General features: G+C 48.2%; 14 protein-coding genes across 14 annotated transcripts; 6 read left to right on the top strand and 8 right to left on the bottom strand.

Moving 5' to 3' along the window:
- The first annotated feature begins 474 nt into the window (after positions 1-474).
- Positions 475-2,991, top strand: POJ06DRAFT_25738 (Aldehyde/histidinol dehydrogenase). The gene is made up of 7 exons (XM_056188140.1): positions 475-1,029; positions 1,089-1,355; positions 1,406-1,477; positions 1,534-1,646; positions 1,700-1,769; positions 1,820-1,980; positions 2,037-2,991. The coding sequence occupies exons 1-7, from the start codon at positions 802-804 to the stop codon at positions 2,767-2,769; spliced, it is 1,644 nt and encodes a 547-aa protein (XP_056041399.1). The 5' UTR covers positions 475-801; the 3' UTR covers positions 2,770-2,991.
- POJ06DRAFT_260537 (uncharacterized protein) lies at positions 2,841-4,579 on the bottom strand. The gene is made up of 4 exons (XM_056188502.1): positions 4,014-4,579; positions 3,915-3,957; positions 3,679-3,862; positions 2,841-3,615 (listed from the first exon to the last, which is right to left on the bottom strand). The coding sequence occupies exons 1-4, from the start codon at positions 4,121-4,123 to the stop codon at positions 3,167-3,169; spliced, it is 786 nt and encodes a 261-aa protein (XP_056041398.1). The 5' UTR covers positions 4,124-4,579; the 3' UTR covers positions 2,841-3,166.
- A 348-nt stretch (positions 4,580-4,927) lies between these two features.
- On the top strand, positions 4,928-6,225 carry POJ06DRAFT_260536 (P-loop containing nucleoside triphosphate hydrolase protein). Its single transcript, XM_056188501.1, has 2 exons — positions 4,928-5,089; positions 5,143-6,225. The coding sequence occupies exons 1-2, from the start codon at positions 5,010-5,012 to the stop codon at positions 6,179-6,181; spliced, it is 1,119 nt and encodes a 372-aa protein (XP_056041397.1). The 5' UTR covers positions 4,928-5,009; the 3' UTR covers positions 6,182-6,225.
- A 402-nt stretch (positions 6,226-6,627) lies between these two features.
- Positions 6,628-8,473, bottom strand: POJ06DRAFT_188213 (concanavalin A-like lectin/glucanase domain-containing protein; the record flags this gene model as incomplete). The annotated part of the gene is made up of 5 exons (XM_056184785.1): positions 6,628-6,857; positions 7,140-7,711; positions 7,765-8,089; positions 8,163-8,177; positions 8,410-8,473. Coding segments are annotated over 5 exons (1,206 nt in total), but the record flags the coding sequence as incomplete, so codon positions are not given.
- Positions 8,474-9,118: 645 nt separating this feature from the next.
- Positions 9,119-9,661, top strand: POJ06DRAFT_270760 (mediator complex, subunit Med21; the record flags this gene model as incomplete). Its single annotated transcript, XM_056189460.1, has 3 exons — positions 9,119-9,254; positions 9,311-9,340; positions 9,399-9,661. The coding sequence occupies 3 exons, from the start codon at positions 9,119-9,121 to the stop codon at positions 9,659-9,661; spliced, it is 429 nt and encodes a 142-aa protein (XP_056041395.1).
- Positions 9,662-10,491: 830 nt separating this feature from the next.
- Positions 10,492-12,314, top strand: POJ06DRAFT_25586 (uncharacterized protein). The gene is made up of 2 exons (XM_056187942.1): positions 10,492-12,054; positions 12,230-12,314. Exon 1 carries the CDS (start codon positions 10,624-10,626, stop codon positions 12,040-12,042), a length of 1,419 nt encoding a protein of 472 aa, XP_056041394.1. The 5' UTR covers positions 10,492-10,623; the 3' UTR covers positions 12,043-12,054; positions 12,230-12,314.
- A 1,550-nt stretch (positions 12,315-13,864) lies between these two features.
- Positions 13,865-14,315, bottom strand: POJ06DRAFT_260521 (uncharacterized protein). The gene has a single exon (XM_056188500.1). It carries the CDS (start codon positions 14,285-14,287, stop codon positions 14,063-14,065), a length of 225 nt encoding a protein of 74 aa, XP_056041393.1. The 5' UTR covers positions 14,288-14,315; the 3' UTR covers positions 13,865-14,062.
- A 383-nt stretch (positions 14,316-14,698) lies between these two features.
- Positions 14,699-15,265, bottom strand: POJ06DRAFT_240456 (uncharacterized protein; the record flags this gene model as incomplete). The annotated part of the gene is made up of 1 exon (XM_056186090.1): positions 14,699-15,265. The coding sequence occupies one exon, from the start codon at positions 15,263-15,265 to the stop codon at positions 14,699-14,701; it is 567 nt and encodes a 188-aa protein (XP_056041392.1).
- Positions 15,266-15,909: 644 nt separating this feature from the next.
- Positions 15,910-17,607, bottom strand: POJ06DRAFT_201076 (3-ketosteroid-delta-1-dehydrogenase; the record flags this gene model as incomplete). Its single annotated transcript, XM_056185223.1, has 1 exon — positions 15,910-17,607. The coding sequence occupies one exon, from the start codon at positions 17,605-17,607 to the stop codon at positions 15,910-15,912; it is 1,698 nt and encodes a 565-aa protein (XP_056041391.1).
- An 898-nt stretch (positions 17,608-18,505) lies between these two features.
- On the top strand, positions 18,506-19,337 carry POJ06DRAFT_277974 (Mss4-like protein). Its single transcript, XM_056189731.1, has 2 exons — positions 18,506-18,779; positions 18,832-19,337. The coding sequence occupies exons 1-2, from the start codon at positions 18,714-18,716 to the stop codon at positions 19,183-19,185; spliced, it is 420 nt and encodes a 139-aa protein (XP_056041390.1). The 5' UTR covers positions 18,506-18,713; the 3' UTR covers positions 19,186-19,337.
- Positions 19,338-20,275: 938 nt separating this feature from the next.
- Positions 20,276-21,374, bottom strand: POJ06DRAFT_260516 (uncharacterized protein). The gene is given in 5 exon segments (XM_056188499.1): positions 20,276-20,315; positions 20,327-20,862; positions 20,931-21,101; positions 21,160-21,303; positions 21,355-21,374. The coding sequence occupies 2 exon segments, from the start codon at positions 21,028-21,030 to the stop codon at positions 20,600-20,602; spliced, it is 363 nt and encodes a 120-aa protein (XP_056041389.1). The 5' UTR covers positions 21,031-21,101; positions 21,160-21,303; positions 21,355-21,374; the 3' UTR covers positions 20,276-20,315; positions 20,327-20,599.
- Positions 21,175-23,052, bottom strand: POJ06DRAFT_25461 (initiation factor 2 subunit family-domain-containing protein). Its single transcript, XM_056187797.1, has 3 exons — positions 22,442-23,052; positions 21,726-22,392; positions 21,175-21,677 (listed from the first exon to the last, which is right to left on the bottom strand). The coding sequence occupies exons 1-3, from the start codon at positions 22,955-22,957 to the stop codon at positions 21,469-21,471; spliced, it is 1,392 nt and encodes a 463-aa protein (XP_056041388.1). The 5' UTR covers positions 22,958-23,052; the 3' UTR covers positions 21,175-21,468.
- A 553-nt stretch (positions 23,053-23,605) lies between these two features.
- POJ06DRAFT_25437 (uncharacterized protein) lies at positions 23,606-25,081 on the top strand. The gene has a single exon (XM_056187768.1). It carries the CDS (start codon positions 23,824-23,826, stop codon positions 24,901-24,903), a length of 1,080 nt encoding a protein of 359 aa, XP_056041387.1. The 5' UTR covers positions 23,606-23,823; the 3' UTR covers positions 24,904-25,081.
- Positions 25,082-25,259: 178 nt separating this feature from the next.
- POJ06DRAFT_270751 (NADH dehydrogenase 1 alpha subcomplex assembly factor 3) lies at positions 25,260-25,936 on the bottom strand (the record flags this gene model as incomplete). The annotated part of the gene is made up of 2 exons (XM_056189459.1): positions 25,260-25,343; positions 25,400-25,936. The coding sequence occupies 2 exons, from the start codon at positions 25,934-25,936 to the stop codon at positions 25,260-25,262; spliced, it is 621 nt and encodes a 206-aa protein (XP_056041386.1).
- Between the last annotated feature and the right edge of the window lie 245 nt (positions 25,937-26,181).

Here is a 26,181-nt window from a genome sequence, read left to right as displayed (position 1 = left end):
GTTTAGAGTGTGCAAGTTGGGGAAGAATGTACTTTTTTTTGATCAGTGGCTTGGTCCTTCTCCTGGACCCTCTTGCCGCGGTTGAGCGATAACACGGAATTGCTGTGGTGCAAGGTTGGCTTCTCATCCAATGAAAACTTGGGTTCTCGTTTTCTTGTCTTCTCTTCCTTTTTCAGGCCTTCCCACATCCAAGTTGCAAGGGCAACCATCTCTTGTCGCGTCTGTGGCAGAGGATTACCCCACTCAACTCAATCACTCTCTGTAGATACGGCTGTAATTAGCTCAATCATAGCCCTTGTTCTTTCGGTCGCTGGCTCCAATTCAACTTCCAAACTGACTAAATAGGCTTCAGTCAAATACATTCTTCCCCAACAACACGCGACTAAAGAATTAGTCGAATTCGCCTTTTCACTTCTAGCCTTGACCCTGCCACCCGAGAGCTGGTTCCCGGACGGGACTTGCAAGGTTGCCACGACATCCTCACTCTCGAGACCCTCCAATATCCTGTCCCGCCTGGCTGACGCAGACCCTCTGAACGCAACTTCTTCTTGAAGAGTAATTTAAGGGTTTTAACTAGGGAAGCATACAAGACCGACCCGACTCGACAAGTAAGGGTCTTATACTGTTGTCAATACGTTGGGTCTGGTGCCATCTAATACAAAGGGAACGTGGAGACATTCCCCGCATTAGGGCAACTGATCCCCCCGGGGCAGTGATGCAGCGTCTCACCTAGATATGACCACATATATACATATATACTAACTTCTACTGGAAGCGACTCAATACACAATTTATATCCTAATGCTTAATGCCACTCTATTTGCACGTCTCGCCTCCCGACGGGTTGTGCTGTGTAGGTGTTCGGTCTCCGCAGTGGGTGTTAGAACATTGTCTGCAACCGCAATGCGCACCCGGACACCTTATATTACTAGCCACGAGAGGATCGAGCATCCACAAAACACGAAGTTATTTTTAGATAATCAGTTTCTAGAGAGTAAGGCTACGACATGGATGGACCTTCACGATCCGGTTAGTATAAATTATGTCGGCTGAATTATTACGACCAGCAATATTGACATTGGAGGCAGGCGACGAACAACATTGTTACTCGAGTTCCACAATCTACAACTGACGAACTGGCCGCCGCCGTGGACTCGGCTGCGAGGGCCTTTAAGTCATGGAGGAAGACCACCCTGCTCACGCGCCAGCAGATCATGTTCAAGTTCGTCCAGCTCCTCCGACGGGATTGGGATAGGATAGCTGCTAGCATTACACTGGAGCAGGGAAAGACATTTGCAGATGCCAAGGGTGATGTCTTGAGAGGTTTGCAGGTTGCTGAGACTGCCTGTGGAGTTGTGAGTGGTGCTAGTATTTCTGGAGAGTAGTCGATGCTAAACATGATTAGACGACTCAACTCACGGGCGAGTTGTTGGAAGTTTCTACCGATATGGAGACCAGGTGCTATCGGGAGCCACTGGTACGCTCTTATAATAAGTGCGAACTGCGGTCTTGATTGTTGACCAATGATTCCAGGGTGTCGTGGCTGCTATCTGCCCGTTCAACTTCCCTGCTATGATTCCTCTGTGGTGTTTGCCGCCTGCTATTATAACGGGAAATACTGTGGTCATGAAGCCGTCTGAGCGAGAGTATGTTGCAATGTTTGACTGATACAACGGAGATAAGCTTACTTTCTGTTTAGTCCTGGAGCGGCGCTCATTATTGCTGAATTGGCCAAGGAAGCTGGTCTTCCAGATGGAGTGTTCAATATCGTACGTATGACAATGAAATTATAACTTGACACATTAATAAACACTTCTAGGTCCACGGAACTGCTCCAACTGTCGATTTCCTCATTGAGGAGCCGAGAATCAAGGCCATCTCCTTTGTCGGGAGCGACCGCGCCGGAAAATACATCTATACTCGAGGTACAGCTAACGGCAAGCGCGTTCAGGCTAATCTCGGAGCGAAGAATCATGCCATGTGAGTTCCGCTCAATCCGCACGTCAAATTAGAATGGAAACTTACTCAATCTGTAGCATCATGCCAGATAGCAACAAGTCACAAGCACTGAAGGCCATCGTCGGCGCGGCATTCGGTGCGGCCGGGCAGCGATGCATGGCGGTGTCGGTCATTGTCACTGTCGGCGTGACCAAACAATGGATCTCCGAACTCGTCGAACTTGCGAAGAATCTGAAAGTCAGCGGCGGATTTGAACCCGACGCGGATCTCGGTCCAGTTATATCTCCGCAGTCAAAAGCGAGAATCGAGTCGTTGATCCAGTCTGCCGCCGACGAAGGCGCGGAGATCGTCCTAGATGGCCGCGGATATAATGTCGAAAAGTACGCGAATGGCAACTTCGTTGGGCCGACGATTATCACCGGCGTGAAACCGGGCATGAGGGCCTACGAAGAGGAAATTTTCGGGCCGGTTCTCAGTGTGGCTAGCGTCGACACTCTTGACGAAGCAATTGCCCTCGTGAATGCAAACAAGTATGGCAATGGGGTGGCCATCTTCACCTCGTCCGGCTCCGTTGCTAGTAAATTCCAAAAGGAAATCGAATGCGGACAAGTGGGTATAAATGTGCCGATTCCGGTCCCTCTCCCTACTTTCTCCTTCACTGGAAACAAATCATCGATTTTGGGAGACTTGAATTTCTATGGGAAGGCGGGAATGCACTTTTATACACAGATGAAGACTGTTACTGCACTTTGGCGGTCAGAGGATGCGGTCCCTGAAGGGTTTAGCGTTAATATGCCCACTCAAAAGTAGACGTTGGACAGAGCATCTTTGTAAATGTGCAACATAAATTGGATAAATGACCTTTTGAGTTTGGTACATGTAAGTCATTTAGCATTTAACTGGCCGAAATGCAATGAGATGGTGTGGTACATCATTTGAGCGCTCAAAACAGGGACAAAGTACTAAATAACACATTGCATGCAATGGAATAAAGAAATGTAACCTGAACAACTCATGCCGTAAAAGAGATGTGGCACAAAGATAACACTTAGCAGCATCCAAATCATCATCTTTGAATTACTCCCCAACCAACGACATGCTCCCAAAACTCACACCTATCCACGAATCCTCCCATACTCTTAATATCCACGAGTTGTTTCAATACAAATTGATAACAACGAAACCAAAACCATATCATAGATCATTATCATACTGCCGACACGGTTCGCCGCCGATGTGCTGTGCGTCCAACGATGTCTGTGAGATGTAACTCGACAGCAATAATCTCTCCGGAAAAACCATCTGCCTCATCAGGTGACCGCAGTAGCCGAATATCATCTGGTGGAGCAGACGATCTGTCCGGTAGCTCAGCATTACTGGAGCTACCTTCGTCCGCAACATGCAGTTGGCCCTGGTCGTCGTCGTTGTCGTCAAGAGTCTGCCCTCGCAGTGGCTGGGTAGGAGAATTTGCAGTTTGTATTGAAGGGCGAGGTGATGCATGCGCGGCTACTTGTGCTGCCGCGGAGAGCGATGTCGGCGTTGGTGTTGTTACCGACTCTTCGTCGTTCATGTTATTTGAGATTGTAAGTATAATGATTTGCAGCGAGACTACTAATATGTCGGCACATAAAAGCTGTAGCCTTGACGCAGGTGCTTCTAGTACGGTAGAATTAGCCGGTCAACTTTCCCAAAAGAGCCAAACATATATCCAAAACGTACTCTGGCCTATAAATTCAATTGTCAAACCGCCGTGTAGATACCCTCCATTAGCTTCCCTGCTGACCGGCAGGTTTGCAAATAAATGTACAAGAAAGCAGTATGCGTTTGCTATCAGTATGACGACATAAACTATCCGCGTTCGTGCTGCTCGGGGAATTGGAAATGGCTTGGGTGTGAGGTAGTTCTATTTTTGTTAGCCACCGAACTGACTGCAGTAAAGTGTCAAACTAACTCACAAGTTGGATTATACTCCGCAGTAATAATCGAAGCAATGATATACTATGACTGAGTTTAGCAATCTGGTCCAAACTTCCTAATAATATGCTAACACGTACTCCATGAGATAGACATATAGCAAATGGCAGTAACTCAATACATCCAAGGAACGTATTAAATGCCTGCCAAACTCCTGTCTTCTCTTTTCTAACAAAGCAGGCTGCGCCATCGCGAAGAGTGCTGATGAGCACCAAGGCACCTTGAGTTCTGATGTTGCCGGAAAATCTGTATGCGCTCGTGCCAGCAACTTATGTAGGTTGAATGATGCAATACACTATCACTATGCTGACGTCTCCATAATCTTTCAATACGAGTCATTCATTTGTCGTCTGTGGTGAGCCAAGTCCTTGTGCCAATCAAATGACTTCGAATTGTCCGACGGTTCTTTTCCTGTGATCGTACGAATACGTCGCCCGGCCTGGCCACGAAGAGCAGCGAAACGACAGTAGCCAACACGACTTCCAACTAACACAAATAATCGATACCTAACTGGCGCGCGCCCCAAATACTCAAGAGCAGTCAAATATACCAAACCACAGGCCACTGCTCGGTGATCTTCAATGAGTATCTCGCAGCTGGATGTATTCGATATCGTATCGCCGGCTACAGCCGAGCTTTTCTCATCCGTACATCATCATTCTAAGCTCGCACCTCCAAAGAGGAGGATTGACTTTCATAAAGGCATGGGTTAGGGTAATCCTTGCATGTGCGGGTAATAATAGATCCTTGAGGCTGAGGGAATACTGAAGCTTCTCCCCATTGAACCCATTTAATAGGAAATTCTGGACTTTAAATATGAATCATTTAAGACTGGGGACATGGCCTGTGAAAATTTGGGATAATTTGGCAAGCCTAAGTTTTGCAAACCATTATCGGACAGTAATGTACCGGCTAGCGTACATTTCAGCATGACGCGTCGCGCCCAAATAACAATTCCAATGAAAATGACGCGCGGATTGTAATTTCCAAACCTCAACCCAAAGCATTATATCTCACAGCTGCATTTAAGTAGAAGACAGACTTTACTTGGCTGGAGGACCTTTGTCGCGATCAATATGAGTTTCTTTAAAAAATCGACTTCCACCACGACGAAGGCGGTCTCACAACCTCGTCAGGTTCCATGGGTCGAAAAATAGTACGTTCAATTCGCTATCTATTGCATGCAACCGAACCTCACACAGGTTTTAGTCGTCCGGAATCGCTCGACGACGTTTCATCTCAAGATCACGCAGTTTCAGTTCTCAAACGGACACTCGAATCGTCGAACCTGCCGCACATGCTCTTCTACGGCCCGCCGGGTACGGGCAAGACTTCGACCATCCTGGCCCTCGCAAAACAGCTCTACGGCCCGGACCTAATGCGTTCTCGCGTGCTCGAACTCAACGCCTCGGATGAACGTGGCATTTCCATCGTGCGCGAAAAGGTCAAGAACTTCGCTCGCGCAGCCGTGTCCACGCCCAGCGCCCACACACGAGAAAATTACCCGTGCCCGCCATACAAGCTCATTATCTTAGACGAGGCAGATAGTATGACTCAGGACGCGCAATCGGCATTGCGGAGGACGATGGAGACATATTCGAGGATCACGCGGTTTTGCTTGATTTGCAACTACGTGACAAGGATCATCGACCCTCTCGCGTCGCGGTGTTCAAAATTTAGGTTTAAGCCGTTGGATACAGGAAATGCGGTTAGTCGCCTGCAGGATATTTGCCAGAAAGAGGGAGTCAAGTATGAAGATGGGGTTATCGAGTCGATATTACAGGCCTCGGATGGTGACTTGAGAAAAGCAATCACGTTGTTACAGTCAGCTGCGAAATTGCATGGAGCGGCGGCAGCAGCGCTAGCTGCTGATCCGGACAGTTCGGCGATGCAGGTTGATCCAGATCCTTCTGTGGTCACGGTGGGGAGCGTCGAAGAGATTTCTGGACGTGTGCCCCACGACGTCATTACGGGACTAGTCAGGGCCGCGCTGAATCGTAGTGGCGACAGATTTGCTGGGTTACAAACCGCAGTGGAGGACGTCATTCTGGATGGCTGGAGCGCCGCCCAGATCGTCGTACAGGTTCATGAAGAGCTGGTGTTGAGTGATGACTTTGGTGGTTCCGAGAAGAATAAGATCGTGGCGGCTATTTCGGAGATCGATAAGCGGTTGTTGGACGGTGCGAACGAGCACTTGTCAATCCTTGACTTAATGGTAAAAATATCGGGCGTACTCACGGCGAAATGATTGTACAATATAGAACAAATAAAGGGTCTTTGCCTTTACGACCAATATCACAATTGAGACCATTAAAGCAATATACTATATTAATCTTGCTGTTAGGATGGCCGCCGACTGGGCCATGCACATACGGATAATACAAACTACAAGTGGAAAATGAATCACGTACACAGGACGAATATTACAGTATCAAACAAAACAAAGAACAATTAACCCGGAATTATGGCAAGTAATCCAACAAACTCCAATTTAGTAATTAGACGGAATGTTTTCCAGAACGAGGCCAATGGCCAGGAAAACATAGACCAAGAAACATACAAATGAAGAACCACGTCAACATGCTTTTGCAAGTTTTATGTATCGTAACGCCCTGCCACCGTCATTCTATTGAAGCACACCCAGTGCGTCTATATCATGAAGAGGAACCCAGAAATGAAGGTGATGCACGACACCACAAGCAATCCAGAACCAGGTGTAAGTACCGTTCCGGCGTTGGTGCTGGTAGTAGACCCACCTTGGCTAAAACCACTGCCAGCAGTAGCAGTGGCCGTTGTAGCTGGACTGGTTACGGATGATGCCGACGAACGATTCCCAGAAGTGCTTGTGCTAGAGGAAGACGAAGTGGTGGAAGCGTTGGTGGAAGTGTCGGATGACGAACTGGAAGAAGTGGACACGGAGATTTCTGATGCATCGGGGATGCTCTGAGATGAGGAAGAACCTCTCTGCAAGTCGTTGCCACCGCCATTGCCGCCCGGAATACTGGGAACAGAAGATGTGGAAGCCTCAGCACTGGACGACGATTCGTCAACTTCCGATGCATTGGGAACACTTTGACTAGAAGAAGAAGAAGTGGTCGATGAAGTAGTGGCCGATGAAGTAGTGGCCGACGAAGACGCGATCGATGATTTGGCACTAGCCATCGACGATGATGACGCCGCCGCCGACGAGGATGATGATGACTCACCAGCGTTCATATCAGTACCGCTAGCCTCAAACGACGCAAGAACGGTATCATCATCTGTGATGACAACAGATTCCTGTGTTCCATTCCGGTTAAGATATCTGTACGACTTGCCGCCGTTTTGGTTGACGAACGCTGGAGGAGAGTAGCATTGGACGTCGACCGACTTAACAATGGCATAGTCGTACCCGTATTGTTGGATATCCTCACTGTCCCAGTTGATTTCACCACCAGCCCACGCAATGGTACCAGGAGCGTTGGAAGCAAGACCACCGGGCCACAGCGAAAGCTGCACACGAGATGGAGTCTGGGGGAACTTGTATACACCACTGGTGGCGTTATAAGTGTCGTTTTTGTAAAGCGTGCGACCAACCTGGCCATCGACGGACCACTGGATATAGTCTTGCTGCCAGTCAACGGAGTAAGTGTGCCAGTTGGCGAACGTGTCAGCCAAAGAGATATTCTGCGAGTTGAACCAGTCGAGAATACCCTGGTAGTAGAAATTGGTCTGTACGGTCCCAAGATCAGCACCGACAAACTCCCAATCGATTTCGTCCTGGACGTCGGAAAAGAGACTGGGATGGTTAGCGATCAAACATTCAGGAACGGGCCGAATGCATGCACTCACATGAAAGCAGTAACGACACCTTGGCCTCGAGAACTCTTCATGACAACGTCTACTTTGCCGTACCAGACGTACGTGGACGTAGCAATGACAGTACCAACGCTCCCGTTAGGCATCGTGACGAGGAGGTTGCCATCAGATTCGAGAGGATAGCCACTGTAGACAAATTCAGTCTGGGATGAATCGCCGAGATACTTTGTGTTAGACTCAAGCGAGTCGAGGTTCGGGAAGGTGTAGCTGCCGTCAACACAGATCGGTTGAGGCGCACATGACTCGACTTGGTATGAGAATTTCGGATTGCAGCCACCAAGGCAGTATGCACCGATACCTGGAGATGGATCAGTATTGAAACGACTCGTACCGCAAAGGAGCGACGAAGCTGGACGAGAAAGAAGACATACCGCATTCACCATATTCTAAAAATGCGTTAGTAGGCTGCTTCTAATTTTCTATTTATTAAGTTGTGTAAACGAAAAAGTGCAGACTGGAAATGGGACGCGGTTGAGAGAGCTCAAAAGTTTGCCGTGCTCACCGTCTTTGCCCTCGATGCAGTCCGGCCTGGAAATAGCCAGGAGAAAATAATCCACAGCGACCTCAGTCTGCACTGAAGTTCGATAATAGTATAGAACTAACAAGAAGAAAACTTACGGGAACAGCATGGCGCGCTCTCGGGGCAGAGGTTGTCAGCATCGCAGGTTATGGCCGCGAGCGCGGCGGGCAGAATTGCCATGGCGAACGCGCCGGCTACGACCCGTGAACAGACAGAGCCAAGCATTCTCGACGTGGTTTCGTATCGGATCGTATAGTAGCTAGCGGATGTGGAGCGGAAAGACGATGCTGCTGTCGAAACGAATGAAATACAGCAACAGGAACAGGATATATATATATATAGCAAGTAAGAGGCGACGAGGGGGGAGAAGTGGGCCAATAAGTAATGTTAAGGCACCGGCGGAATTTTGAGCCATGTGCCTTTCGGACCCAATCAAGGGGGGCTTCGACCTCTTTCGGCAACGCATAAACAGGGACCTGAGTGTTCGATATAAATTTAGCACAACCTCCGTCTACTGAACCAGACAAGTATCTCGCCACCTAAAATCCGTGTCTAGTTACCCGCCGCCGTTGGTTTATTTTTATTGCACTGGCGTTTCGTTCGCTTGCTCCCGAAAAATCTTGATTTTCGCTAGCGGTTAGGGCATTCGAGTACCCTTGCCCAGAGTGTTTTTAGAACGCGAGAAATACTCCGGCGGACTGGTGACCATTCTAATACGAACGCGACTCAGCTGTTATCCTCTCCAGTCACAGGCCAGTCAACCAAATATATATTTTCCTGACTTGTACAGCTGGGCACAGTGCACAAATGGCCGACAGACTGACGCAGCTGCAGAACGCAATTGACCAGCTCGCGGTCCAGTTCTACTCCGCAATGCACTACCTCGACACCCACCACGACTTCGTTCCGCTCGACACCGAGGCAAAAGTGTCTGATCCGCAAGGTACGCGACAGCTCGAAAACCGAGCCAACGGGAATTATTTGCTAATATGGTATTAGTCACTGTTGACGATCCCGCTGTTTTCGAAGGTATGCGGGCAAGGAAGGTCACCTTCACCGCGCGCATCCGAGACTAACGATATTGTAGCAACAAAACTCGAACTTGCACGCGATATCATGGTCAAGACGCGTCAAATCGACCTGCTGATCGCGTCTCTCCCAGGAGCTGGAGTATCGGAGCAAGCCCAACTCGCAAGAGTCCGCAAACTCGAACAAGACCTTGTCGACGCCGAAAAGGAGCGGCAACGGTGGCTTGCACGACGGAACGAGTTGTTGGATAAGTGTGATAGTGTTATTCTGCAACTCGCCCAGCGCAAAAACGAGATTGAGACTGGCAGCAATGCGGGTTAATTTGAGCTTAGAACGACGCGAATTCCTTACTGCGGTCCGCGCCGTCGAATGAGACCAGAGCTCGATGACAAAGTCCTTTGAACTTTGTCGTTCGTCTCTCCGTCATTACATACGAGTCACAGTAGCTGTCACTCGTCAATGTGGTTCACGGATCACCGTCTTGCAGTGTCAAGGGCTCTAAAATTTTGTGGAGGGACACCTACGGCTGTTCGCGTGGAGGATGAATAAATAGAATAACGGCTCGAAACGATCCGCGTATGTTTGAGATTGTCAGCAGATATGGTCATGACCGTTGCATAGTTGTAATTTTAGTTCTAGGCCTTTGAATCGAGACGGTCGAGAACCGGTTCGCCAAAATTAGTTGGAACCAATCAAGGTTGCGCACGTTGTGGCCGTAAGTGCGGAATCGCAATGCTCCAGACATGTCAGATCGGAAGACCGGACACCAGAGTCATCCGCCATGTGCGTCTTGTACTATCACGATTTGGGCTGCCTTACGTAGACGGCTACTTTCGCACCAAGGGCCAACGTAGAATATCAGCGCAATAGCTTCATATGATAAAACTAGAGTGACCGAGCCCCTATCCGCCATTCGGCTCGTCTGCATTGCCGAAGCAGCGGCGCATACTTTAGAGAGATGCGCTATCGGCCTCTTCAAGACAATGCAAGAACACTGCGAGTTGGATTTGATGTGCATTCTAAGCTGAGAAGAGAATACCAGCACTTTGTTCGTTAGCCTAAGGGGTGACGCGTGCAATTAACGAGCCCCTGGTTTATCGATCGTATTGCCAGGGACTTACTTCATTCCAACCACAAAACTTTCGTAACATCAGGGGGTATCCACAATCGCTCGCCGACATCTCCGCACGGCAGACTGCATCCCCTGCTGTCAACCGATTTCTCAGTGGAATCAGCCTTTGCATCGACGACGTAGCCGCTGCCCGATCTCGCATGGGACTATTATGCGTCGTCGGCGGCCGACAACACTATCACCATCAACTAAGCTGGCGGACTGTCTTTTCACGACCTTCACAGTCCAGCTTATCGCCCTCTGTCTCTCCATCTTCGTCGCTGTCCCGCTCGCAGTCTACACATTCTACTATCCATCATTCCATCCCGACCTATGCAGCTGGCCGTCCCCAAGGTCCAGTCGACGCGACCTCAGTCTGCTTCTATTCGGCGATCCTCAGATTCGAGGCGCAGACAAGTCCTCATCACTCCGTACCCACCTTGACCTCTTCGGAAACGATCACTACCTTGGCCACATATACTCGACCCTGCTTCCACGACTGCGGCCGTCCCACGTCATCGTCCTGGGCGACCTATTTTCCAGCCAGTGGATCTCGGACGAGGAGTTTGAAGTCCGGACTCGACGCTACAAAAATCGCTTATTCCCGTCGAAATTTGGCGTCTCGCCAGAACCGGTGTTCTTAAATTTGTCGGGAAACCATGATATCGGCTACGCACACGACGTCACGCACTCCCGTGTCCGACGATTCGAAAAACATTTTGGACAGTTGAACTTTGTCGTCACGGGTGACGATTTCCGGATAATAGTGTTTAATTCCATGTCGCTTGATGGCTCACTGAACGACAATGAAAATGGACAGGCCGGCTTTACTACAGACGTCAGGCAGTTTTTGGAAGACCAGATGAAGGTCAAGTTCACGGGTACAACTATTCTTGCAACCCATGTGCCGCTGCATAAGCCACCTGGTATCTGCATCGACAAGCCGTATTTCACATACTATGGCGAGAAATCTGAAGGACTTATATCTGAGCAGAACATGCTATCAGAAGCGACTTCGCAGTGGATTTTGGATGGGTTTTTTGGTAACGGAAACGCTGGCAACGGGGTTGTTATCAACGGTCATGATCATGAAGGCTGTCTTGTTCGACACAAAATAGTGAACGAAGAACACAGCTGGAGTGCAGTGCCGATTGCAACCGGGAACAGGAGGTATCAGTATGATTATGACAACTTTGCCGGCAGTGGAGTTTTGGAGGTCACGGTGAGAAGTATGAGCGGCGAGTATGGCGGTAATGCAGGACTACTAAGTCGCACTTGGAACGCGACCGCGCAAGACTACACATTTGCATTTTCCATCTGCCCCTTCGGTGTGCAGCATATTTGGTGGGCAACATACGTGATTGGGATTATATCCTCTTGCGCACTCGTTATAGCTTTTATCGGGTTACCATTCCTGGACGAGAAAGCACGGCGGATTTTCGTTGCCGGCACAATGACACCTCCGATTCTGAACTCCGATGCATCCAAGTACTACTTCGGGCATGGCCTTCCAGCTAGTCAACCTCCTAGCGGACGCCAGACGGCTGTCAATCTCTTCGGTGCGGGTGGAAAGGCCCAAAAGCGCGACTGAGAGCAAAAACATGTACGATATTTGTAATTTTGGACTTTTACGATTTAGACGAACTGTATTGTCAGTGTGTACGATAGAATTTTCGACGACTTGGCATGTATTTCAAATTGCACTGGACGATTAATGAATGTCTGCTTTGCAATTCACAAACTCCACGCTATTGCGCTAGTGCTGACGTCGTCTATAGTCACGAGGCTAGTTAAGCGCAGATAACCTACATGTAGACGCAAAAAATTATGTCGCTTATCAGGCACAGTTTTATCTGCAAGATCTTGGCTAAGGGTGGATACGATTTGCGAGCAATCGTAACTCGTAATCGTATAGTCTAATACGATCACTATACGATTGGTTGCATAAGTTTACGAGTAACTATACGAGGAATGAGGTTGATTGCTCATACAGCTCATACAATCGTATAGTTGGTAGGCTCTTGGGTACGGCTAGAGTCAAGCTGCTTGTGGAGGGGTAGAGCGAGCTGGAGAAATTCGAGCATTTAAATAGGTATAAAGATACACTACATTATTACATATCTGCATCCTTGGAGTATTTATCTGCAAGCAGAATAAGTGATGTCATAGCGCATTAACCAAAGGAAAAGTTCTGACGGGAAACATGGCACGTTGACGACAGCACCGACCCACACATGAGCACTATACCCTAACCCACAGACCAACCGCATTCCAAGTTTGCATGCCGAATGAGCAGCCTATTAGTACTGCAGCTAATACAGAAGTGATCTTTATGAAAAGTCGTTTGAGGTATATCGGGCAATCCGCCCGCGTCGAATACGAATAGCGAATATTATTCGAAGCACATTTTGAACGTCGAATCGAATATTCGAGATATCGTGCCGATATTCGATATTCGACATAGTATTACATAATCAGCCATAGAGAAGTGAATCAATTTTCAAGCTGCCAGGAAGTGCTAAGCCCTCGTATGCGGGCTTTTGCCAGTTGTAGCAGTAGTTGTCCCATCTTCTCCGGCGTTGTCAATATCAGTTTCAAGTCAGGCTGAGATTAGCGCTGCACGATTTGACAAGTAGAAGTGACTCCAGCTGTAGGCGCCTTACCTCTTGTATAATTTACACAACTTAGCGGCGCAAGCTGTCACATGCCCTATGCCTACTTCTATAAAACTCGCAAGGTTTTCCTCTATATTTTCTAAATTCGAATTATTCCAAAGCCCTACTAGATTATTTCGCCGCTCATCTCAAAACAATTAACTGTACTTGTCATCCATCAACATCAGCATCCTCATGGTTTCAGCCTTCATTGAATGCCTCCGCACCGCCAATATATCTCTTCCTGCATTAAACATTCTTTCGACTGATACCTCTGAGGCCGGGACTGCTAAATAATCCCGTGCAGCGGCTGCCATCCGCGGAAACTCATCTTTATGAGCCCGCCACCAATTGCATAACCAGTTCGGATCCTTAGTGTCATTCACGCCGACTCCGGGGCTATCAAAATAATGGTCAATATCAGAGCGTAGAGGTTGATTCAGAGGCTGTAGCCTGTGCAACATCCGGGATTCCATATCTCTAAACTCGGTCCTGCAGTCTGGAGGTCGCATTGTCGGTAGTAGACTAGGTTCTATTGTAATGCCCCGTCACATCACGGTGATAAGTGGCACCGGGATTGCGTACGCAGCACAAGACACGTGCGGATGCGGCGCGATGACGTACGTACGGAAGCGGCTCGCCCCACCGCTCCGTCGTCATATATGTGATAATGTGTATTGTGTTAAAGATTAAATGTATAAATAGCCTACACAAGAGCAGGGAGTGAGGGGGCAGGCTTCAATATAATAATTGAAGACAAAAAGCTATCGTACAACTTCCCTCACCCTTTTATTTTACCGTGCTTCCACTCTGTGGTGCACGTTACAGATTGTGACACCATTCTCACCATGAAATACCAGCCAGCCAGAGCAAGGGATATTAATTGCAGCCACTGCGAGTGCCGCATATCCTCCCAAATGTAACCCAAGATTGGTTTTCTGGTTCGTCTCGTTTGCGTCAGAGCACCACTGCAACCATAGAGCTAAAGAGGTCGGATTGACATGTGGGCGACTTCAGCATCGAAAGGTGGAACTCACTTGGAAAGTTGAAGCAGAACGCAAGTATCGAGACGTAGATCAAGAAGAATAAGCAGTTGAGCCATCCAGCAGCTCGTAGATAATAGGAATACACAGAGAAATCGCCCGTCTGCCTGTCTCGCAATTCAGACCCAATAGTTCGCATGAAGTCGTCGAGTGTGAGCGAAGTAATGCTACTGCCATCGCCACTCTCGTTCCCCTGTCCATCCGCATGCCCTCTGATGGGCATATCCCTGATATATCCCGTACGTGCCCGCGAGTTTTCGAAGCTTCCCTGATCCTCAATTTTGCCATCATTTCCGAGTACGAGGATTTAATCGACACTGCTCAGGAGATGACCTGTAATGCAGCTCTATTAGAATTGAACCACTTCCCAGAAGATAGACTCGTACTTACTAGCGTGCGTTACAAATACCACAGTTGAGCCAAGTTGGTGAAGACATTGCTTTCCAAACACCTGGCTGAAGACCTGTCTCTCGGTCCGTCGATCCAGTCCACTCAGAGCATCGTCAATGAGGATGATATCTGCCTTCGCATATACCGATCTTGCAATTGCCTAAAGAGACCAGATGAGCTCGCTTGAGAACAAAGTGTACAGTTGACAACGGAACTTACTAATCGCTGCTTCTGCCCGCGGCCAAGTGTCATCCCCTTGCTGCCCACCACCGTCTGATCTCCTAATGGAAGTAATGCCAAATCGACATCGAGCGCGCAGGCCCTCAACACCGTACCATTCGCGGTCTAATAATGCCTCACGGATGATGTTTTTCTGCACGGTGGAGTCGATGAGCCATGGACTGTGATCGCAGAATGCAAAAGTTGAGCCGTAGATGGCTAATCCGTCCTCAATTTCGGGCAGCTCATTGAGAACAGCTCGCAAAAAGGTTGTCTTCCCAGATTCGACTGGCCCAATAACAGCGGTAAACGACGAAGCTGGGGATTTGCAACAAATATTACGCAGAGTTGGCAACGCTTCCTTGCCCCAGCCAAATCTTCCGTTGGGAACAGTGACTGCATCTGGGAAAGATTTCTCTCCACTTTCTAATCCCACGAGCGGGTCAGATTTGTCGCTGGAGAGCGTCGTTGTCAGAGAACTTGGGTGGCTGTGATGTGGCTCCGCCATTCGTGCGGCAGGGGAGTGGACAGATATTCCTGGATCCGTTTCAGGGCCCAATTCCAGCAGCAATGATAGGTACAGACTGGATCAGTCTGACAATGGGGGTAGATATGAGAGATATCAGAGACAAGGACGTGAAAGCCTGAGCCGAAAGGAGGGAATGGTGTTAGCTAACTGCTGCGAGAATTGCAGAAATATCGCAACTGGCGAGAAAATAGGAGCAATCTGGGCTGAAACGAGATTGGAATCAGACAATGGTGCATCATTTGACCAACAGATAGAGGGCTTACAAATGCAGAGTATCATTATCGACTTGAGTCTGTGGCTGATAGTCTGTGGCTGATATCTGAATTCGGTGGCACGCAACTTCTGGACAAACGATGCAAATTTGTCACTGAAGCCTAGTAGTCTGACTTCCTTCATCTGTCAAGTATATTAACAGCCACGTTAATCCTAGTTTGGACAACCTCGTTCCATCTCAGGCGACCCCTATCAGACCATAGCCATCGTTCTTGGTCTCTTGTGTCAGTGGTTCAGCGACGAAGTTTACCGTTTGATTTATCAAGAACGGCTAAGCGAAAGTAAAGCCTAGCAGACAAAGTCGTGGAATCACTATTAAAAGACACTGTCCCGTGACATATTCCAGTCACCTAACGAGATGATTGGTCCCGATGGCCACAGATTTCTTCGGCCATTTTGATGCCCGCTGTCCTCCCGGAGAAGATACATCCACCTAGGAAAGTCCCTTCTAGAGAACTGTAACCGTGCATCCCTCCTCCACCAAAGCCTGCAGCCTCCCCTGCAGCGTACAAGTGCGGAAAACGTGAGCCGTCTTGACGCAGCACATTCGCATTCAAATCTGTCTCGAGCCCACCCAGTGATTTGCGAGTGAGAAGGTTCATTCGTACGGCAATCAAGGGTCCGTGCTTTGGGTCCAAAAGCTTGTGGGGTTTGACAACTCTGGATATCTTGTCCGGCCAGTAGTTGCGTGCGTTCCGAATCAGCATCACTTGTGCATCTTTGGAATATGCATTTTCTATCTGAATATCTCGAAGATCGATTTCTTTTCGGACTTGTTCAAACTCAAGCAAAGGACCGCCACTTTCCTCAGCTAGCTTGTTCATGCCATCCACGAGTTGAGAGAGAGAGTCCCTGATCACAAAGTCCTCTCCATTTTTCATGAATGCTTGCACCGGAACAGTGCCGTCTGAAGTAAAAATCCTCTGTCGCAGGAACATCAGGAGGTTTTTGCTGCTCAAGTCTGGATTCTGCTCTGAGCCTGAGAGCGCGAACTCCTTAGCAATAATAGACTTATTGAGAATAAACCATGTATAATCGTAGCCTGTATTGCATATGTATTTCAAGGTAGCAAGTGTGTCGCATCCAGGGTAGAGAAATGGCGGGAGTCGTTTCCCTGTCGCATCCAGCCAAATGGAAGAAGGACCGGGGATAACTCGAATCCCATGAGATGGCCAAATAGGGTCCCAGTCTTTCAGGCCTTCCGTGTAGTGCCACATTCGATCTATGTTGATGACGCTGGCTCCTGCGCCTTTTGCAATGTCTATCATAAGACCATCTACATGAGCGGGCACCCCAATCAGGAAAGACTGAGGTACATTAGGGCCCAAACGATCAATAGGCCAGCTCTTTTTCACCAATTCAAGGTTTCCACCAATGCCTCCCGTCGAAATGAGGACGGCACTGCCTCGCAATTCAAACCTATCTACTACCTTGCGACTACTGGCAACGCCTCTTGGAGAGTCACAAGGCTCGAGAACGTTGCCGCAGACGCCAAGAACCGCGCCAGTGTGCTCATCAACAATCAGGCTCTTAACCTGATGGCGAAACTTGAATGTTGCCAGACCTTTCTCAGCAGCCGCACGTACCGGCTTTTCAAAAGCTTCCACAACAGCCGGACCAACACCCCAAGTGAGATGGAAGCGCGGAACCGAGTTGCCACGCCCAGTAGCGGAACCATCACCACGCTCGGCCCAACCCACGCTGATGAACTTGATCCCAACTTCTTTGACGTAAGATTCCATGTGGTCCGTGGCAAAGTTCACGAATGCTTCTGCCCATTTTTTGGGCCAATAGTCCGATTCACGATCAAACCGGCCAGTGTTAAACCAGTCTTCCATTGCCAGCTTCCTGCTGTCTTTTACTCCCAGGCGACGCTGATTGGCCGAATCCACACAGAAGATTCCGCCTAGGGACCAAAAGGCCTGACCTCCTAGATTGGCGTCATTTTCCTGGTCCACGAAAACAATGGGAATTTGCTGTTTGCAAAGTTCGAATGCCGCAACAAGACCAGCTAATCCACTCCCGACGATAATGACTGGCTCTACCATTGTAAGCGTATAGTGGAATCTATGTCTGGTTGATAAGTTGGGAGGTTGTGCACCCTTCGAAGGAATGTTTCGGGAATGTGCACATTGCATGGTAATCGTGGGATGTGTGAAAGTATGGGGTATGAAGGAACAGCATCATGTGATTGATTTAGGAGATTCATGGAGAGTAAACCAACCATTCCTCTTTGGGGCTAGCGCACGTGCACTTTGGTATCTCTCTTATTTTCAGTAGTTGTCAGGTTACTCGAGAGTTTTGGACTTTCGCCGATTATGACCGGTCCGCTATTTTTACAGGATCCGCATCGCCCCACTTTCTCTCCGATTATGTCTGAAGCCGCCGGGTTCCGCTAGGACGACCTTTCCTCGGAAGTGTAGCGGCGGATGGGTACCGACGTCTACTTACGCTAGCCCAAAGAGGAATGGTTGGTTTACTCTCCATGAACTTCCTTGATTTAACTACTCCCAAATAAAACTTTAACCCTTAACCATTCACGATCTCCCGGCAGCTTAAGAAGTCTCCCTTCCTTCAGTCGTCCACTGTTCACTACCTCGTTACTTAACCAATCAAATTTATTCATTGTTCCAACTGCCTGAATGTTCTGATTCCAATGTTACTATTTTTATTTAATTTTAGGGACCGATATTTTTCGTGATGTTTTCACGGTAAGCTTGGACCCGGGTTTTGGGTACCAAGACAGGGTAAAGGGGGAGAAACTCTAAAATTGAGACCTGTTCTGACCTCGATTTGTATGGGATCCTCATACCTGTCAGAATTTGATCCGGCCCCTGATCACCGAAGGGTATGTGGTTTTAGCCCAGGTAAGGGTTAGACCTCGGTAAAATCCAACTGTAAAAATGGCTGCAAAACCTCCCTAATGTGTTTTCAATTAATGATTGCCGTAGCACATGGTGACATCTCATGGAGATACCTGCCCATTAGGTACCGCAATGATGTCAGACTATGCTCATTAGTCAGGCTTCGCTATGCTTATGTTTGGAACTGTATCGATCCAAGTGATCTACAGATTTTCCAGCCCACTGCCACATCGTATCCCATATTATAATCAACTACTATTTTAAGGAACTTATCAGAAAATATCATCCCTATGGCTTCTGGAAGTTGTCTTTGCGGAGACTTCAAGTATGAATTGTCCGGGGAGCCTGCCATGACTGTAAGCTGATACTACTTTGCAACGGAAATTATTTATGCTTACAAGAATCCAGGCCCTTTGCCATTGTCAAGAGTGTCACAAGTTAACAGGCTCATGCTTTTCTACCTGCTTGATGATTCCAGAGGATAAATTCTCCATCGCCACTGGTTCGAGACCACTCAAGACCTTCACGAAGAAGCACGAGAGCGGGATGATGCTCAATGTCCATTTCTGTACGAATTGTGGGACAACCATCTACAAGACGGCTGATGCAGAAAAATTCAAAGGCCTGGTTATCCTACAGGCAGGAACTTTGGATAAAGGCTTAGCAATGGACATGGAGAAGCCGAATGCAGAGTTTTGGACCAAGTATAGGACCTCGTGGCTGGAAGCGGTTGGTCCAAAGCAGTACAATGAGTTTGAATAGTTTGATCTATCAACTTCTCGCAGCTCGCAATTCTATAGTATTGCAAAATATGGGAGACTTATTGCAGGCACATGCCTGAATTTTCGTTCGTTCTGCCGCACAGTTGTGATTTGAACGCTATAGTAATCAATGAGAAAAACTATCAAAGAGCTTCTGATCAATAAAGGTCCATCGTAATATCATGCTGAGTATGAAAACCCTGAACATATAACTTGCAAACCAAGGCATAGTCCAGGTGTGCAAATGCTTGAACACGAACACGTCATGAGCCGCACAGTCAGTGGCTGAGAGGTAGACTGAGACGATCATATAGTACATGTAAGCCCTAACCCTTACTTTTGCTGCATTAAGGTGCAAACTTGGCACTCCGTGCCTACGTTATTTCAAGGCGGTCGGGATGCAACGGGTCAGACACGACCACTTCTCCAGACCGCAGGAGACTGTTATGGGTCCCATAAAAGGACGTAGGACTAGGCATAAATCATTGGAAACAGCGCGTGCTCACTGCTGCCGGAGATCAATTTTGCCCAACTGACAAGCTATATATGCCCGGCTTCCAAATCAAGTTAATCAACAAACGCAGTGGGCCGCAAAAACCCAACCGATAATGCGAGGTGTTAGGTTCGGGAATCGGGACATTTAATGGGCAGTGTATGGTGACTGAAACGCGAGGTGATTATAGAGGCGAACCCACAGTTGGCTGAGGGTTGTAATTTCAAACTGTTACCAAAGCCAGTTATTCGGGGTCCCACGAGTGCGTTGAGAGATATTGGAGTCTGTCCGAATCGGTGAAGAATCGAGATCGTGGAATCCCTCAGTTGACCCTGTAGAGGATGACTTAGACGCAATTTGTATAATAGAATCCTCGGGTCGCAGACCAACAGAGCTCTCAATGCTCGACTCGGCCGTGTCTGGCAAGATATTCTCCATCGGCTCATCTCAATCGTAACCATCATTCAATAATAAATAACCAACCGCTTGCTTTCGGCGGGGTCGCGTCGGAGGATCATCCATATTTTCTAAGTCGTCGAGCGAGCGGTAAATGATCGAGATTGTTCGTTCGTATTATGTTTCTAAGACATTCAGGGCAAATTTCGTCACGCCATACCTAAATAGGAATACGATTACTATACGATTACTATACGATTACTATACGATTTTGCGGTAGACTATACGATTACTATACGATTAGGTTCTCGGCTTTGCGATTAACTTTATTTTAGCAAGTTAGGTTTTTTCATATCGTATGTGGCGCCAGAATTTCCTTGTCTAAAATCTTGCATAATCGCATCTCGGTCCTTCTGTGGCATATCACCAAGCATGGATGCGACGGTGAAATTGGCCTCCTTCATCTTTTCGGCAAGCCAATCCACTTTCCGTCGGGTATTGCAGAAAATAACTGCTTGTGTGATCGTCAACGTCTCGTAGAGATCGCAAAGTAAAGTTTGTCAAACTTCCATTCCTCTTTCTCCACAGCAATGAAGTATGGCTTTAATCCTTCTATCATCAACTCGTCACGCTTGACCAAGATTCTCGCCGAATCAGTAGTGAACTTATTAGTCATCTCGAGAACATCATATGGTAGAGTTGCCGATACCACGATAACTTGGCATGGCGGCAAGTATCGGTAAACATCATAAATCTGGTCCTTGAAGCCGCGATCAAGCAGCTCATGAGCTTCGCCGAGAATTAGCATTTTTATATGTCGAGTTCGAAGGTTTCGCGTCTTATCATATCGGCCACACGGCCGGAGGTTCCTGAAACGACATGCTGTCCAAAATCTAGCTTTCGAATATCCTCACCGACTGAAGTTCCTCCAATGCAGGCATGGTACTGAATGTTCATATAATTCCCTAGCGCAAGAACGACGTTTTGGATTTGGACCGCCGGTTCTTGAGTAGGACTGAGGACAAGAGCTAAAATGGGTTAAACCAAAATTATTCGTCACAGAATCTGTAGTCTAATGCCAAGTACCTTGCGTTTCCTGTAATTTCGTATCGACAGTCTGTCTCTGGTTAGTCTAATCTCGGAAGTCTACTGAAGTAATGGTGTACCTGTAGTAGTGAGATAGAAAATGTGGCTGTTTTGCCGGTACCAGATTGAGCTTGGCGATGGTATCTAAAATAGATGATCAGACACCGACGGAGTCTGAGACGAGAAATGATATACCTCTTCCTTTTAATATCTGCTGCCAATTTCATTGTATTATACACTAGCTTGATATCCGCTTTTTTCTATCCCAAAACTTACCATACGTGGACCAGCAATCTGTCTTGTGCAACACTAAGCCGAGTTATACTCGCGAATGATAACCGGTACCGAACTCGGGGGAAGAGATCCAACTTCTGTGACAATCTTCTTGATATATTCCGGTGGCGTCAAGTCGTATAGGATGTTCAATAACTTGAGATTTGGTAGATCCCTCCAGTTCTTTAATGGTCCAGGCTTTGGCGTCGGGTCTATGGATATATTCATCAATTCATCCGGAGAGCCTGGAGAGGCGTCAGTCCAGTTGTTATCTCACCAAGATTGATTCATACCCAGCTCGTTAAAAGTAACCGAGTCTAGTTGTACTCGATTGGAGAACTTAATACTTTCACAGCAGACAATGACTGGGACATTCTTTCGTTTGGCGCTCATCGCTACCAACGCAGTTCCAACCCTCGAATACAGCTGCCCGTTAGAAAGTACGGCATGTGCCCCTAGGAACACGCTGGTAGTGTCATTAAGAACATATGATAGCCCGGAGATCAAAACATATTCGCACTTTAGACCCGCCCTAGCCAACCTGCGCACCATCTCCTTGCCTTCATAGAACGGCCGCGTATCCACTACCACGACACTGAACTCGATGCCCCGTAAATTCGCCTCCAAGAAGACTTGCTCAACCACTGCAGACCTGGAGAAAGCTAAAATAACGTCGCCGTTGCCGATATGTTTAACTGCTGACTGTACAATTACTCTATCCGCCACTTCAATCTTATCTCGAATGTAAGTCTCGATTTTTTCTATTAGTGACTCCCTAGCCTGGTCATCTGAAACGTCGATGCTAACAACTGATATTTCTTGTTTAAGCCACCGGATAGCATTACCCATAGTTATACTTAGGGGTCGAGCGGTTATTAGGAAGTCAATTTGGCGGCTTAGGTGATTTGTCAGGTTTCGACTCAATGTAGTGCCGACCGGGGTTCGATAATCCTTGATAACCTAACTGAGTTGTTAGACATCGATTGTAATGCGAAACAATAAGGCCTACCTTCTGAAACGCGCGCAGAGTTGCTCGACATCTTGCGCTTGATCCAATAACGGTGTAAGAAGCGAACTGAAGCGTAAGCGCCAAGATTACAGGATGGATATCTTTAGCAGCGTCCGCAGTTCCAGACCGTCTAGTGATCTCTAGATGCTTGAACAGCCCCACCCTTTTGTCGAGAATATCAGATCCGTGAATGGCTGTACTCTGAGCCGTCAATGACGAAATCGCGTTGCTAACGGTAGCATTTACTAAGCTGTTGGACGATCCTCCACCTACATTGCTAGCATTGCTGGTCCCACTGGCTGCTCTGCATTGTTTAGCCTGAGATTGAGCTCGTGCCTGCGTGATTGCTTCTTGAGGGGTGTTGCTGGATTTTCCCAGTTCGGATACTTTAGCAGCCCTGCGCGCCTTCCGCTGTGCTTTGTTTTCTTGAGCCCCAGCGCTATTCTTGTCCTTCCCTTTCTGCTGCTGAGCCTTAGTAGTTTGGGTCCCTGCTGGTTTGGCAGATGCTTCGGGCATGATCGAAAGTGAAAGCGTCAATTAAGTGCCGCGACAACTTAAGACTGGATTGGCTAAACTTCAAGCACTAGTGCCAGACAGTGTCGGAAATCAGGCCCAGATCAATCGAGCGAGATATGCGAAGTATTTCCCTGGCTTTTGCGTGACTCAGTTGTAGCCGGCTTAGGCCGGGTAGCTCGACTTTTTATTTGATGTTACCCGGTTCTTTAGTTCTTTCATATGGGATCCAAATCAGCAGCAAGATAATCGCGACTATCATACAGATTTTGGGATATGCGTCTGGCAGGGCACCGACAAGTATTCGCGTGGCCGGAGCAAAGGTGTCATTGAGTCAGAATGCTCTCAAGCTCACAGGGTTGACCATTGACTTGAACACTAAGAGCGTGCTTCAATTGGGTTGAGAAAAGCCCAGCTATTTGAGTTATATTTTGACTTGGTTGTGTTGTGGCTAGTGTGAGTTGTTGTCGTTCCAAATTATAGAAAAATAGTGATGAGATCTTTGGGAGATGGCCGGTCGCAGTTCCGTCTTTCCGGCTGTCTGCCGAGTGACGTCAAGTTGGCGCCTCACGTGTGTTGCTGGCCGCGCAAAGTCACGTTGTTCCAAACTAACTAATCTAAGCGGCCACGCGGCGGTTCTTCACTTTCACTCCCCACCGAAGTTTCTATTGTCCAAAAATTCCTCCTGCTTTTTAATTTCCAGCCCGCCCAGCTCAAAACGATCCCTCATTCATTCTCGTTCCTCTGTCTTTTGGTGACAGTTGGCTACGGTATCTTTGATTGTGACGGCAAAAAACGCGCCATCATCGCTCAGATCAGTCTCCCGTTCCGTCTCCCATTCAACCGGTCCGCTCCTCATCGACTAAACCATGGGCATTCCAACCTGGGATAACACCTCTGCAAAGGTTCCTGCACCAGTAAAGCGCACGGCTCAGCCCGCGATCCTTCTCCCCGCTCAGCCTCTACGATATATTGCGCGGAATCCAGCTTACTATGCCACGGAATTAGATAGATACTCCTCTCGCCCGCTAGTCACTCTCCCCCGCGTGCCTTCTTTTGCCAACGACGACCAAGGCGGCGACTTGGAAGCAGATGATATCCGCGAGGTCGAGGAAGACGAAGAGGACAGAACTGTTGGCGCGGTGGAAGAGTATGGACACGAACTAGAGCCACTTGGTCGGACCTACGTCTCGCGCCAGTACAGCCTCGATAGTGCCCGCAGGAGCCGACGTGTGCAATCTACTCTCCGTGACGGGCGTGGTGGTCCTTCACGACCCGGCAATCAGCTCGCGTCCGAGCTGGCGCTGAACAGGACCTTGGCCGATTACGTACAGCGACTGCGGCAGCTGCGACGGCTGGATGCGACTGCGCATCAGGACCGGATGGAGTACGAACCACGGGGCAATTTTCACATAGACGGGGACGACGAGGACTTTGCCGAGGAGCGTCGAGAGGAGGTGCAAGCGCGTAATAGTCGACGGTCGGACGAAGACGTTGAGTCCTCATTCAACTCGATCGTGGAGCAGATACGTTCCATTGGAGCTGTGCACGACACGGCTTTGCGCAGCAACGTTGGAGGACCAGTGGATGCGGATAGTCCTGGGGCGCGGCAATATCATCTGTCGCCATTGGATTTGGACGGTTTTTATAGCAGTCATCTGCGAATTCGTCAAAACGCGTATGGGTCTTCAGTGCGGGAAGCAATGATCTCGGGACCCCTTGCTCAAGCTGACGCTGCCGACTCGCAGGAGTTTGATCGGACATACTACAGCCACGGTTCCGGTGTCAGTAATCTTGCTGAAGCCACAGATACAGAGGTCAGGGATATTCTTCACCGATTTGAGGTCCTAGATGACCGGATAGATCTAATTCGCATGGCCCGGCGCGAACTGCGGTTAATGGAATTTGATGCAAACGCCAGTCTAGATGGTATGCGCTTTGCTGCCTAGACCACTTAGTACCTCTAGATAGACCGTCATTTATCATTAGGAGTTTGATTTGAAACAATGGGAGGATCATATGGTGTTTCGGCTAGTTCAGTTAGTTACTGTTGCATTGTGAATTTGGATTTTAATATTCGTCATTTGTCCTACATATGTGTTAGGATTAAATGTACATATGGGGAGGCTTTTGCATTAAACTGATGCACTCCTTAGCAATAATCGGATTCGGAGATTAATAAGTGTTTGTGCTGTTTGTATACTACGATATAATACGACATTGTTCGACTATATGCGACGCTGTAATCTGCTATGCCTATATTACATGTACCATACCGCACCGTAACTCTTTTTTTTAATGAGTCTTATATGCTCGGCGGTAGTAACAACGCGATAACTTGTCTCGGCCTCTCCGTGGCGAGCAATTCAAAATTATTCGCCCCATTTTGCTACAAGCAGCCATTAGTATTTCACTCCGCCAGCTTCTGCCACAACCAATACTCACCGTATCCGTGACCTCTATAGTATATCCCATTCCCATCAACAGCACCCGCGTCTTCTCCGACAAAATCCGGGACTTGCCGCCTAACCCGACCAACAGCAACTCTGGTCTTGGAAACAGCAAACTCAGCATCTTCAGTCCGTCTTTAGTAATATCTACTAGCCCTGTATCCAAGCCCGTGCAATGCGGCCAGAAATCCCATTCAAACACCTGCCCGTCGACGACAGCTAATCCGAGCGTGCTGCCTTTGCATTGGAATACAGTGCCATCGGACAGCAGGAAGCCGTCTTCCAGGACGCTGTCGATTGCCATTGGCGGGCGCGGAAGGTCTTGCAGCAAATCAAAATCTTGGATGGGACCGCCTTTGGACGGGTTTATCGGCGTTGCATTGTTAATGATTTTGTCTTTGCTGACGGGGTTTGTGAGATGTAGGTTCCGATGTGGGATTTTGGTAGCCGACAGATAGACCAATGATTTGAGTATTGACGGTCGCAAAAGCCATGATGTGAATAGCCGCCGTGGTATCTGTTTAGAAGCCATTTTCCTAGTTTTGCCGGTTGTAATGCCGAGTAGGTGCGGATCTCTTATATCTGGTGGAAATATCCACGTGCTGAAGCCTCTGTGATCGGGAATGGCCCATGAGCTTACGAGTAAAGCCAACAATTGTACACCACTTAGCGGTCCTATCAATAAAAGAACCAATAATACTTTACAATCGAGCAATTCCGTCCAGTTGCTGTACCCTCTCGCTCAGCAAAAAGAACCTACAAAAAAATACGCGAGCC

This window comes from Lipomyces tetrasporus (assembly GCF_029532465.1).
Source record: "Lipomyces tetrasporus strain NRRL Y-64009 chromosome Unknown POJ06scaffold_10, whole genome shotgun sequence".
Taxonomy (NCBI): Eukaryota; Fungi; Ascomycota; class Lipomycetes; order Lipomycetales; family Lipomycetaceae; genus Lipomyces; species Lipomyces tetrasporus.
The sequence above is the reverse complement of the archived record's forward strand: the minus strand, read 5'-3'. Positions and strand labels throughout refer to the sequence as shown.

Coding starts and splice junctions, on each gene's coding strand:
- POJ06DRAFT_25738 (XM_056188140.1), top strand. CDS start 802: ATGCTTAATGCCACTCTATTTGCACGTCTCGCCTCCCGACGGGTTGTG. Junction 1,356..1,405: donor CTGAGACTGCCTGTGGAGTT/GTGAGTGGTGCT, acceptor AAACATGATTAG/ACGACTCAACTCACGGGCGA. Junction 1,981..2,036: donor GGAGCGAAGAATCATGCCAT/GTGAGTTCCGCT, acceptor CTCAATCTGTAG/CATCATGCCAGATAGCAACA.
- POJ06DRAFT_260537 (XM_056188502.1), bottom strand. CDS start 4,123: ATGGCGCAGCCTGCTTTGTTAGAAAAGAGAAGACAGGAGTTTGGCAGG. Junction 3,958..4,013: donor CTATATGTCTATCTCATGGA/GTACGTGTTAGC, acceptor ACTCAGTCATAG/TATATCATTGCTTCGATTAT. Junction 3,616..3,678: donor AATTGAATTTATAGGCCAGA/GTACGTTTTGGA, acceptor CTACCGTACTAG/AAGCACCTGCGTCAAGGCTA.
- POJ06DRAFT_260536 (XM_056188501.1), top strand. CDS start 5,010: ATGAGTTTCTTTAAAAAATCGACTTCCACCACGACGAAGGCGGTCTCA. Junction 5,090..5,142: donor GTTCCATGGGTCGAAAAATA/GTACGTTCAATT, acceptor CACAGGTTTTAG/TCGTCCGGAATCGCTCGACG.
- POJ06DRAFT_25586 (XM_056187942.1), top strand. CDS start 10,624: ATGCGTCGTCGGCGGCCGACAACACTATCACCATCAACTAAGCTGGCG.
- POJ06DRAFT_260521 (XM_056188500.1), bottom strand. CDS start 14,287: ATGCGAACTATTGGGTCTGAATTGCGAGACAGGCAGACGGGCGATTTC.
- POJ06DRAFT_277974 (XM_056189731.1), top strand. CDS start 18,714: ATGGCTTCTGGAAGTTGTCTTTGCGGAGACTTCAAGTATGAATTGTCC. Junction 18,780..18,831: donor CCGGGGAGCCTGCCATGACT/GTAAGCTGATAC, acceptor ACAAGAATCCAG/GCCCTTTGCCATTGTCAAGA.
- POJ06DRAFT_260516 (XM_056188499.1), bottom strand. CDS start 21,030: ATGAACATTCAGTACCATGCCTGCATTGGAGGAACTTCAGTCGGTGAG. Junction 20,863..20,930: donor CGTTTCAGGAACCTCCGGCC/GTGTGGCCGATA, acceptor TTCTCGGCGAAG/CTCATGAGCTGCTTGATCGC.
- POJ06DRAFT_25461 (XM_056187797.1), bottom strand. CDS start 22,957: ATGCCCGAAGCATCTGCCAAACCAGCAGGGACCCAAACTACTAAGGCT. Junction 22,393..22,441: donor CTCTGCGCGCGTTTCAGAAG/GTAGGCCTTATT, acceptor CAACTCAGTTAG/GTTATCAAGGATTATCGAAC. Junction 21,678..21,725: donor GGTTACTTTTAACGAGCTGG/GTATGAATCAAT, acceptor ACGCCTCTCCAG/GCTCTCCGGATGAATTGATG.
- POJ06DRAFT_25437 (XM_056187768.1), top strand. CDS start 23,824: ATGGGCATTCCAACCTGGGATAACACCTCTGCAAAGGTTCCTGCACCA.